This window comes from Herpailurus yagouaroundi, unplaced genomic scaffold (genome assembly GCF_014898765.1).
Source record: "Herpailurus yagouaroundi ecotype Mexico unplaced genomic scaffold, PumYag 28, whole genome shotgun sequence".
Lineage (NCBI taxonomy): Eukaryota > Metazoa > Chordata > Mammalia > Carnivora > Felidae > Herpailurus > Herpailurus yagouaroundi.
In genome coordinates, this window is record NW_024412376.1 from 89,226,483 (window position 1) to 89,239,168 (window position 12,686).

At 33.7% G+C, this 12,686-nt stretch overlaps 1 protein-coding gene across 16 annotated transcripts in view; it reads right to left on the reverse strand.

Moving 5' to 3' along the window:
• The window catches only part of PDLIM5 (PDZ and LIM domain 5), a 224,962-nt gene that overhangs the window by 90,592 nt on the left and 121,684 nt on the right, over nt 1–12,686 (reverse strand). For 4 of the 16 annotated variants that reach the window (XM_040478180.1, XM_040478191.1, XM_040478222.1 and 1 more), the window contains 4 exons: nt 10,956–10,998; nt 8,957–9,375; nt 2,530–2,544; nt 129–146 (listed from right to left, as the gene is read on the reverse strand). In XM_040478180.1, coding sequence (XP_040334114.1) covers nt 129–146; nt 2,530–2,544; nt 8,957–9,375; nt 10,956–10,998 — 495 coding nt within the window. Of the gene's footprint in view, nt 1–128; nt 147–958; nt 1,501–2,529; nt 2,545–5,994; nt 6,012–8,956; nt 9,376–10,955; nt 10,999–12,686 lie in introns of those variants that run through there. The other 12 variants (XM_040478245.1, XM_040478257.1, XM_040478288.1 and 9 more) reach the window with 7 other exon arrangements.

Sequence of the window (12,686 nt, forward strand, 5' to 3'; positions counted from 1 at the left end):
CTCAGCCTCAATTTTCTTAAAAAAGCATCCTTCTAAACTAGAGTAGACCTGCTTTATCTTTAACTAGTAAAAAAAAAAAAAAAAAAAAGGTATTCACATGTTAACATAATATTCAAGAGAAGGGTTACCGTTTAGGTGGAGTTTTCCTTTTAATTGACAGAAGAAGGCAGCAGAAGAGAGATTCCATGCATAAAGAAAAGGAAAAGAATAAGAAAATAAGGAAAATAATGAGAACTGAATAGTCCACAGTAGTTAAAAATTTTTTTGAAATTATTTGTATTGTTCTTATATCTATCTTATGCCTAACAAAACACAGATATGGACTGTATTCATTCACAACCACCGTTAAATATCAATAGGTTGCCAAAATGTATTGGTTTTTACAAAATTAAATGAAAAATCTTCACCAGGCCCAGGAACTAAGAATGGTTTAGTACAGGCTAAGACAGCAATTCCAAATTTTCCAATTTTGAAAAGGGTCAGAGCGGTTACTTTCTACAGTTTTCTCATTCCTGTGTATAGATAACTCTCATCCTGAATAAAGTTGTGTGTGGGGTCAGCGCAGAGAATAAGAAGTGTAGCATATCAGAAACCAATGAAATATTTATCAATACACCAAGATGTAAATCTTGGCTCTGTGACTTTTTTAGATATGTGATTCTGGACAAGTGAATCTCACTGAGCTTATTTTTTTTCCTTTATCAGATAAGAATATCACATACAGAGTAGCACTGTTCTGAGCATTAAATGAAATAATAAATGTGAAAGGGATTTTGTACACTACAGAGCTCAAGAACTTTGAGTTTGTTAAGAACATTCATTTTTCTATGAACAAGGCATAAATATTAAGGAATTTATAATATATATTAACATCCTAACCTAAGATCTACTGAAGGTAATGAACACTACGTTCTCTTCCTCTACCCACCCCCCGCCCCCAAATATGACAAATGCAAACCTTTGGAGTCTATGAGTATCATTTCAGGAGAGAAAAAGGAGCCCAAGTCTCGACTAGCAGACTAAGATTTGAGAAGAGAAAGGGCTCAGAGTGTCAGATGTGGGTGGCAACATCTGTTGGGTGTAACTCACTGCTCGAAAATCACAGTACTGTCAGAATGCCACTTGACTGTTGTCATTTGAATAGTCACACTATCAAAACTGTCTCAGTACACTGAAAGAATTTCTGCCCGGTGAAGAACATGATAAGATTAATATGAACAATGGCTTTAGGAACAGATAATAGTTTCAAGCACTACATTCTTCACTTAGTGTGTGTTTTGTGCAAGTCATTTAACTTCTCTAAATCTCAATCTTACTCATCTGAGAAAGGGGGATTGTATCCTTAAAGAGTTGTTTTGAGGAATGAATAAGTAGACAGTGTATGTCAAGTGCTTTCCCAAGTACCTAATGCATAGGAACGATCACATAATGTGTTTTCTTTCATGATTAGTAAAAACATCATTTGCAATGCATATTCTAAGATGATGGGTCATCCGCTTACATAAAAAAACAGAATCAATAGTATTTACACATAAAATCAGTAACATTTATAGTTTATGGTAGAATTCTAAGATTCTGTAAGTGAAATATCTAATATTTTACTAATTACTAATTTACGTTTACTTTGTTTTAAACAAAACCTAATCCTTTTTAAAACAAAATTTTAAAAAATTAGAATACGCAAAGAGCACTTCATAAACACACTGTATTTGGAAGATATAATTTACTAAACAGACAACAATTTATCTCATGCAATTACATGAAAAATTTTGTTTAGCTATGAAACTTACAGTTTAAACTTCTCTATAATTAGTGAATGTAGTTTACTCTTAAGTGGTGTCAGTTTCCAGTATAAAACTCTTTTATTTTCTACAAAAGATTTGGTCTATAAAAATACAAAACAATAGTGTCAAGCTAAGAATAAGTACACTAAGAATAATAAAATGACACCACTTAAGAACACTTCTTAGCCATGACATACTTGCAGGAAGCATGGTACACCTTAGACTCTGATATTCACCACGGCTTAAGGCCTTGTGTTAAGTGATACGAAGTTTCTAAACTCTACACTCTGATGACTATGATGAAAGGAGAGAGTAATCTCGATTTTATTTTTTAAAATGTAGTTGGGATAGAACATAAATTTAACTATCAAGAGCAAATAATTTATTTCAAAATGTAGATATTCACAATTAGCAAGTTTACATTCAAATTAAAAAAAAAAAAATTAACGAGGAAAGCCCAAACGAGGTCACTAACTCCAGCATACACTGTCTACAATACTTATTTCCCTGAAGGTTCGGCTTACTAAGTTTTTTCCACTGAAGAAGTGGAAAACATACCCACTGATTTATATGAAGTTCTCTAGCAGGAGAAACATGTTTCCTATGCTCCTTATAACATATGTGAAAATTCTTGCAAAAAGACACTAATAAAGTTTGCTGGTAGTATTAAACTAAAAGCAGGATGGAAAGTTACAGAGAGACAATGATGAAAATTACAAAAAGGAACCACTGATTAGGTACTTACACGGTGCCAGGGTTACTGAAGGAGGAGTAATACATACAAAAAAGATGTGACAGAGTAGATAAGACATTGATGTTCCCAGGATATAGGAAAATAGACACAGATGAAGCAAAGAAAAAAAAAAGAAAGAGAAAAGAAAAAAGATGAGAAGAAAACAAAAAGGAAATAATGAAATTTAAAACAATTAATTTACATGAAGATATTACACAAACATCATGCTTCAAAATAAACATGTAAACACAGACAAAAATGAACACATGTTAGTCAAAATTCTGTTACACTGTTAACAGAGAAAGATCCACTGTTTAAAAATATCTCTAGGTTTATATAAATTCTTTTTAGCAGGAATCCGAATTCCTATTATGTTCCTAACAAAAGGCAGAGAATAAAATAATTATTAGATGTCATATGTAGAAACAGAACATTTTAGAATCACTTAAAATCAGAGCAGAATAAGAGAAAGTCTTTCACTCACATAATATATGAAGTATATATTAATAGCAAATACAACCTTCTAACAAAAATTATCCCGAATCATTAAAATAAAAATTCAAAAAGCCAAAAAAAAGAAAGAAAGAAAAGGAAAAGAATCACTATATTTTATACCTGAAACTAACATAACACTGTATGCTAACTAACTGGAATTAAAATAAAAACCTAAAAGCCAAAGAGTTATCCCTGAATCGTGTATTATAAAGAAATAATATGCTAGCCTATTTGATGTTTTCTCTTATTTTTTAAAAATGTGATTATAGGGGCACCTGGGTAGCTCAGTCAGTTAATCATCTGACTTCAGCTTAGGTCATGATCTCCCTGTTCGTGAAATTGAGCCCCGCGTCAGGCTCTATGCTGACAGCTCAGAGCCTGGAGCCTCCTTCAGATTCTCTGTCTCCCTCTCTCTCTGCCCCCTTCCTTGCCCATGCTCTCTCTCTCCCCCCCTCTCTCTCTCTCTCTCTCAAATATATAAACATTAAAAAAAATTTTTAATAAAAATGTGATTATAATAGAAAATATAGGCAGCATACTGGATCACCCAATTTTCATAATCTCCTCTGTCATTACCACCACTCTTACTGACAAGCAAATCCCAGTAAGTTCAGAACAGATTTGTAGGAACCCATACTTTTGTATTATCAGTTACCTACCTATTGCTCAGAAAGGCATGTCTGATATGATATAGTAAAGGCACTACATTAATAACATCTGAAGAAGAAAAACCTCAAAACATAATTCATTCACACAACCTATTAACCATACAATCATTAAAAACAAGTATATTTCTATTCTATTATGAAGACTGAAGTATAAACTCTACATAGTTTTCGAAAACACTGTTGAATCAACCCTTCTGCCATGAAGTTTAGTCAGAGTAACTAGTAATTCATTTTGAACATAGTGACAAAAACTGCCTACCAGTTTTAATACCAACACTGGCAGTTAGCTGTATTTGCTACAGATATATCAAAGTCAGCTTCATAAACTCAACAGAGGGCTGAGTTTCACTGAATAGGGGTGGGATGCCAGAGGCAAGCTGATCTCAATATTTACAGATACTTACTCTTTAGCCACAACGCAAAGCATTCTTTCCTCTGCGTTACTATTTTAAATAGCAGGTAAGTAGTTTTTCAAAATAACCTCCCCTGAACTGAATTTTAGATATATATTTAAACCTTTTAAAGTTTAGGGGAAAAGTTTTATATTAACATGAAGTTGGGAGAGAAACATTCTATGGTGTAGTGAGTTGCGGCAGGTATAGACTTGACTGGTTTCAACCTAAAGACGCCAATTTGTATATGTCGAATAAATATTTTCACATATTTCAGATAATGTGCCCAAGAGGAACGGCCCATCATATACTGCAACAGCTTTTGTGCCAATGTGACCATGAGAAGACCAGACTTCTCACCCTGGCTAAGCTGCCCACCTCCCCTGTGCCCTGAACAATGTGCAATCTACAGAAGCCTCTTTCCTCCACAGTGGAATGGACTACAATTTCCCATTCTTTCAGACTTCTTCTATAGGCATATGTTTAACATATTTGAAGGCACTCTACAAACCATACAAACAGATTTGTTGTCGGGGTAGATCCCCTAATTGCTTGTTTAAAAAAAAAAGTACTGTAGTTTAGGCATATTATTCATCCATACTGTCCCAACCCATTTAAAAACAAACACCAGTTCAAAGTAACAAATAAGCCAGGGTCACAGTCAGATGATGCACAGGAAGGCACAGTAAACTGGCTTCAAAAACCCTAGGCTTGAATCTTAAATTACTTACAAGCTGCATGACATGAGAAAATTAAGTAACCTGTCAGTATTCAATTAAATTGAACTAAATCATGTAGTGAATTGAGAAACACCTAGAACAGTGCACAGCAATCCCTAATAAATTAATGAATTTACATATTTAACCTAAATGCTTAAATTTATTTCTCCAAGGCCCAGTTTTTGCCCTTTACAAATCAAATTGTTTGTTACACTGGAATTTAGTAACTAGTCAAAATCTTTGTGTGTAAGAATTTAAATAATAAATTAGGGTTTGAGGATGTTTCACTAGTATGCTGATACACTATATTCCTATGTGTATATAACATGGAACTAATTATTTAATTAGTGGGACCACAGCCACACTGGAACAAAGGTTCTAGTAATTTGATTGTTAATTCTCTTGAATGTGTCTAAGATGGTTAAATATTCCGTATTTCCCATTCTAATCTACAACGTAGATAAATTTCAGCACATGCTCAGAATAATCGTAACACGAAATTAATTTAAGTCCTTATCTAATGTGATTTTTATCTATTTTAAGGCTATTAATCCCCAGCCAGTTTACCATCAATACCAACAGACACAAAAGCGTGGTTTTAAAGTATACCACTGTGATGCCCAATGTCTATGTCAACTACCTGTGACATTTAATAAGTCAGTAACTATCTCTCTTAACCAATTTCAAAGGTATGCATAAACTTTCTATTATGCAGTGACACACAACAGTACACAGAAAAGTCTAAAACTGTCAGCAACGTTGTTTAAAAAATAAAAACGGTTCTTAGAGACTTTACCTGGGAAACACTGGTTTGTTATATGAATTTGGAAACCAACTCAGTTTTATATATGCTATTCACTGGTGGTACATCTGTTTATGATTTCTCTTGTATCTTTCTCTTTATCTTCTAATAGTCTCAACCCACACAAATTACATTCCCCAAGCATTATCTCTTGTAAACCACTACACAGCAAACCCCACATATATTTTATGACAAAAGTTAAACACAACTATTTTTTGCCATAAAGCAATTCACTACAACATAGCGATGCAAACCAAACTTATTGAAAACACTAAATATGGTTCTTCTAAATGACAGCTATTTTGCAAAATGTAACTCAATTTTGCAAAAATCGGACACATTCATGCTATTTACTCATATATAAATCACCATATTTCCTCTCCAGTAATGTGGATACTAACTTTGTCACTTGTGTTTTCTGTAAAGAGAAAAGCATTTAAAAATATTACTACCGTACCATTATATTTTGCATCTTCCAAGGCCAAGTTCTTCAAAATAACACATTGGAACTGTTAGAAGAAATTGCAGTCCAACAAAATTGAAATTAATAAAGGATACATGAAAGACTTACCTCTTTAAAGCAGTGGCACATTATAATGCAAGGGCACATGGAAAGCGAAAAGGTAAATCACTTAAACTACTTGATGCAAAATAGCTTTCCTTCTGCTTTGGAATATAAAGTCCCATTTTGCTCTAAGTAGAGTAAGTGGGGAAAGGAGTTAGGAAAATAGCAAGACCAGTAATTTGTTTATGTAGAAGAAAGATTAAAAATTTCCTAAAGGGCCCTGTTCATTATTATCTATAAGAAGGAACAAGAACACTTACATAGTATTGTTAAGAAATATTCTAAAACTATCAGCATAATTATAGACCTCATACTTTACAATGAATAACTATTTCTCAGTAATAATGCATAATGAAGACATACTCTTTTTGTGTCTTATGTTTACTAATCCTATATAAATTTGGGTGCGATGCCTATCAAATTGGCATATGAGCCAGTTACTTTAAATCACTTAAGGACTAATAATCTTTCTGCTTTGAGGAAAAAGACAACTTACAAATTTAGCTTTATACCCTTCTGAACTCTTTAAATTTTTGGTTCCTGTAATGTATTATTTTTAAAATAAAAAGTGATTAATAAAAAAGTAACAACTCTCAACTTTGAAAGGGTTTTTTTGCATACCTTTTGTAATATTATAAAAACATGAAAAAATTACTAATCACATAATTACTAAATAGTCTGACAATGATTTCAGAAAAACCGTTTGATTCCTGATGAAGGAAACACACTCGTCAACGCACCTCTTCAAAATGACTCATCACTGACTAGTAAAGTGTCTGATCTATTTTTTTTGATTTCTCTAATCTAAATGTAGTGAGAGAAATGGCACGGCAAATGTGTCGTAGAATTTCACAGACACCACAGGCACTCTGTTTTCAGGTGATCCAGTTTTCACTGTCCAACATCTGGACATTTGAAATCGAGCTGTTTTAAAATATACCCAGTTTGCAAACGCAAAGCTGTAACTTGCTTGCTAATGATGCCAAATATGCGATAACCCCTTTTCTCCTGAATCTTGCACAGACCTAGACACAGGCACAGGCTCGGCAATCACATGTCCATTGATTAAAAAGCCATCCCTGAGGCCCTACGACTACACCACTGCCTACAGTTTCATTTTGAAAATAATAAGCTGTAAATCATTTTAAGTTTAATCATTCAAGCTGTAGTTATAAAACAAAACTTTAAGCTTCATATTCATAGTTCCACGTTTGAAATGAAGTACCCACTTCCATAACCTCACTTTACTTTTACCTCTACTAGTTTCCATTCAGAAGACTATCTTATAAAATTTCAAGATACGTTAGTAAGGAGAAAATATGTTTGTTCAGACACTTCTTCCAGGGGACTTTTATATACTGAAACTGGAATTTCATCAACATAGCAAACTTCTGCCCTGAGTTTTCTATGGGGCCAACAATTTGACAGGCTGCATCTTTCTTTCCAGAATATCTACTCTGATTAAAATCTGCTGTCTGAAAAGAAACATACAAAAAAAAAAAAAAAATACAACCCAACACTACGTACTATTTCTTTTCCTCAAATAAAAGAAGAAATAACTTGCTTTGAAGGACCCTAGTTTTACTCATATGTATGTCAAAACTTTAAAAAGCCACCCACAACCACAAAACCGTATGTTGGGACCAGTAGCTGTTCTTCCAGACCTCCTGCTCTTTCTCTCAGCAGCAGCCTTGGAGATCTGCCACCTTCCATTTCAAAGCCCCAAGGTTGCCATGGCAGCAGTGCTACAGACAGCACAGCCCCTTCATTACACGAATTAACATTCGGAAGGGATTACCTCAGAAAGGACCTATCCACGCAATTATTTTAATTATACTTCCCTGGGAACTGGCATTGGTAAAAACCATCATGCATGCAGATGATTTCCCTTTTAAGGCACGTTTTTGTCACAATAAATCTGATCAAAATGATTTTACACAAATGACTTTGGCTTCAAGTATGGTCACTGAATTCCAAAAAGACTAAAATGACCATCTAGAAATGGAGGCTGCTGAAAATGGACTTCAATCTTTTAAAAAATACCTCAAAAAGGGAAAAATCACAAGGAATGGAATTTTTAAAACTTCCACTGACATTATGTATTTAGTACCCGTTTCTGTAAATCCATTCATTTTAGAAAAACCTTTACAATGAAAATATTCCCTACTTTGCTTCTGATGTTTGTGATGCATCCTTTGATGTTATTGTTCTACCATTACTGTTTGCTTTTACAGACTAAATTCTAGCCTAAGCTTATCTCCAAAGAATGTTGCTGGCTATCCGACCTAAGCTAATGCATCATACATAGACATGAGTCAAAACTAAATTTGTTTTCTGTCTTAAGACTACTTCCCAAGAAAAAAAAGCTTTTCAAACTCCTCACTTCCTGTCTCCTTAGGGTGAGATACATAAGCTGACACAACTTTAACCAGTCTGTTTAAACTTTTGGTGACTAATAAAAGGACGGAAAAATTGAGAAAGAAAGATTCAAGCTCTGCCTTGCATTATAAGTGCCAGCTGCTCCTTGTTATGCCAGGACTTGGAGAAAGAGTTACAGAGCATGTTACATGGTTCATAACATATCAAAATGCATATTTAGGTTTTGGTTAACCTATAATTGCCTTGCAGAAAGTGCTGTACATATATAATATAAAGCTACATGTTAATGAAGCAAATGAAACTTCATCTCCGTTCCTTCAAAGAACAGCTGATTGGGGGCGGGGGGATATAGATTATTTCCTGGAAACTGCCTGAAAGAAGAGTTTGGATAAGAGCAGAAAGCACCCTTGGCCACCTACCCATTTTGCTGTTTACTGTCACCCTGGGATCCTCTTCTCTGCCCCTCTGCTAGCTCCTGAGCAGTCTCGGAACACACGCTGGTGACTGTGGGCTGCCGTGGGACATTAACTGCAGGTTTACCAGCGCTCAGTGCAGACGAATGCTGGTCAGCACTAAGATTGGCATTAGCATGCAGTCCAGATGCAGCGAATGAGGGAGGAGTGACAGCAGCCACGGGTGGAGGGGAAGCGTGTGATGAAGTGGTCGCATGGGGTGGGGTGAAGGCAGACGATGGTGACGGGATGGATGTGACTTTTGGTGAAGACACAGAACCAAAGGGTCGTGGTGCCTTATTGTAGGCCGTGTTGGTTGTGGAAGTGACTTTGGACACAGCAGGAGATGGAATGGGCACAGGTTTAACTACTTCTTTAGGTTCTCCCTATGTGAAATAAAAATAAACACACACAAAAACACACCATATACATGCAAGATAGATTCACTGAAAAGAACACACAGCTGGTTTTTAAAAAGACAAACACAATCGTGTTAGCAGCCCAAACTTTACATGTTTCTAGATAAAACAATGAGCATAACATGCATGAACTGGTCCCAACATGCGTAACACGATGCACACAATGCGTATATTTTTTATAAAAATGAAATAAGTTTCAAAATATTTAGGAACTCAGAGCAGGACACTATCAAAAAGACTAAACACATCATCATACGTGTCAATATACACTTTAAATTTTCCAAAAGGAAAAAATTTAAATACCCCACAATAAACAAAATATTGCCAATGGAAACATTTAAAATATCCAGAGTCTTAATTATAATTTCATCTTTTAAAAATGTTTACTCTCCAGAGTATAGAATTTTGACTCATGAGGAAACAGCAGCACATTTTTAAGTGTTCAATTTTTTTAGTATGCTAAAATGGAAGAACAAAGACCATTTTCATCTAACTCAGAAATGTGCACATTCTGATGAATCATTGTGAATGAATATATTACTTAAAAGAAAAATGTCAACAATCCACCTGTTTCTCTCTCTGGAATGTTTTGAGATATTATTTGGAGATAGAATAAAATTCTTTCCCTTTTCCAAAATAAATAGTTAATAGTTACATGAGGAAAAAAATGATCTTAGATGTTTCTTCATTGCCGTTTCTCAAAGAAAAATTAACTACTAAGAAAGGTCAATTCCGCCCAAAATGTTAATTTGTATTTGCAAATCCCTATTCCAAAGAAAGTGTAAAGTTAAAAAAAAAAAAAAAAAAACAAGTTCCTAAGACATTCATAAATAAATACCTATTCATCCTACCATCCCAAAAGAAAAACAATCAATTTTTTAAATTTACACCAATTTACAATGTGGCTCTATTATATTTAAAAAAAATAAGTAATAATCTAAATTAATCTTATAGAAATAATAAAGCTAATTGAGGGGGGAAAGTAACTTAGTGTCTCAGCACATCAACATAAAGAATTCAATAAAAAGGACAAGTGAAATAAAGGGGAAAACCCCCCAAAAGTATAAACCACCTGTATGCGAATAATGGTCTGGGACATTTTGAGGATATATATGAGAGAAAAAAGGTACCTGTCAATAACCTAATCCAAAATACTCTAAAAATGCAATTAAAAATCTATTAATATTACTAATAAAATGTTATTAAAGAGTTGTGATACTCATTTTCAGTATACATTTACTTTCTTTAAATTATGTGACTTAAGATAGGCAAATTAAAAGTGAACGTGGATGTAAGAAATATGGACATAAGTTATTGATAATATACGGCCCTGGAAATCATGCTTTAATAATATAGGTACAATTACAGACTCTAATTATGTGTTGATTTCCATCCCTCCGCCCCCAAATCTTTAAAGGAAAAGAACTGTGAGGAAAATTATACTGAAACTATAAATTGTCACTATGGCCTAAGACAGGAAATGGAAATAACAGTGATCCAGGAAGGACTATCAAGTGGTACCTAGCGATACTAGATGAGAAACATACCTTTTGAACGGGGACTGGCTCAGGCTTGGGTGTAGCAGAGGCCCTGAAGAGAAAAAAAAAAAGAAAGAAAAAGGGGAAAAAAAAAACCACATAAATTTTTGCAAACATCTAGTTAATGGAATTTTTATTAGTATATACCTTAATATATCATCAGAATTTATAGCTTCATAATTCATAATCTTGACTATTCGTAATCTACTAATTAATTAACTCATGTAACTCAAAATGCTGCAAGTACCAACATCCTTAAACACTAAGTATTCATTAGTTCTCTACTTACTCAAATGAGGGAAGACAAACACCAATCATGTTTCCTAATGCACCCGTGTTTAAGCTTTCAAGTAAGGTTATTCCCCACCCAAAAGGGAAAAGTATACTAAACATGACTTTCTCATCCCTGGGAAGTTGAAAATACCTTTTCTGAACCTGTGTCTCCAATAGTACCTGCCTTTCCTCCTACCTAACATCCATGAATACGTCCACAGGATATCGGGTCTCTACGAAGATACTGAATAAATTCTGGTTGAACTCGGTCACTAAACGAGTATTTATTTTGCATTTATATTCTTATGTGTTTATGCAAGTTAATATTTGATACACTAAAACTAAACTGTAAGTTCTTCCATTAGGCTATAATTTCAGTGAAGAAATGACCATGTCCCATTTGTGTGTCTATATCAGCACTGTGCCTGGCATGTAACAGGTTATCAGTAATGAGTGTGAAAAGGAGAGAACAAGGAAAGAAGGACAAAAATTCATGCATAGAACCTATTTCAAAATTCAAATTAACTATTTTCGATATATGCTTTTTTGTATTATTATTGTCATTTTGATTAGCATGGAATAACAGTAACAATAATTGACTTAGAACAATTATCTCATATAATCATGACAAATTAACCAAAGTAGCAACTATCATTATCCCCATTTTTCAGATGAGGTATTTCAAAGTTTACAGTAAGTAAATTATATAGGGTAGAACTTATATATACTTATTACATATTGCAATATACAAGTTGTAGTCAAGGATAACTAAATGATCAGGAAAGCTAATAACTTAAAGGCTATTTACCCAGTCTTAAAGTACATATTATGTTTAATAATGCCAGAAGCAATGTGACTCTTCTTATAATACAAGACTATAGATAAGATATCAAGTACAAAATTCAAGAAATGTAACCATAGTAAGTAAATAAGTGACAACAATTTTAAGCTACAAACCATGATGCTGTTTTACTTACAGAGATAACAGATAACTGATAAAAGAAGCTAGCATAGGATATTTGATCTCTATGACTATAACCTAATAATGAACTCCAACCAGCATTTTTTAGCAGCAACTGAATTTTCCAATTAACAACAAATTTGATTAGTTAGGGCAAGCACTGACTGAAAAATTGGCTAACCTAATGAGGCTACAATGGATGCTAACACTTGATTACTACAATATAGAATTATACTCTGTGAAGTTGCATAACTTTCCATGTGTACTCTCAAATAGACTCTCAAATTTCTTTTAGCTTATAGGGCTGTTATAATAAGCAAAGGAAACAAGTTCAAGTATAGAACAGTGGAATCTTCCTTTCATTGAAATTTCACAATAAGATGTAATCACAAAGGATCTACTTATTAAAACCACCCAAGATATTATTGGAAGCTTGCCATTAATTGGAAGCTTTTTCTTTTTCTTTTTTTTTTTTTTAATTTTTTTTTTCAATGTTTTTATTTATT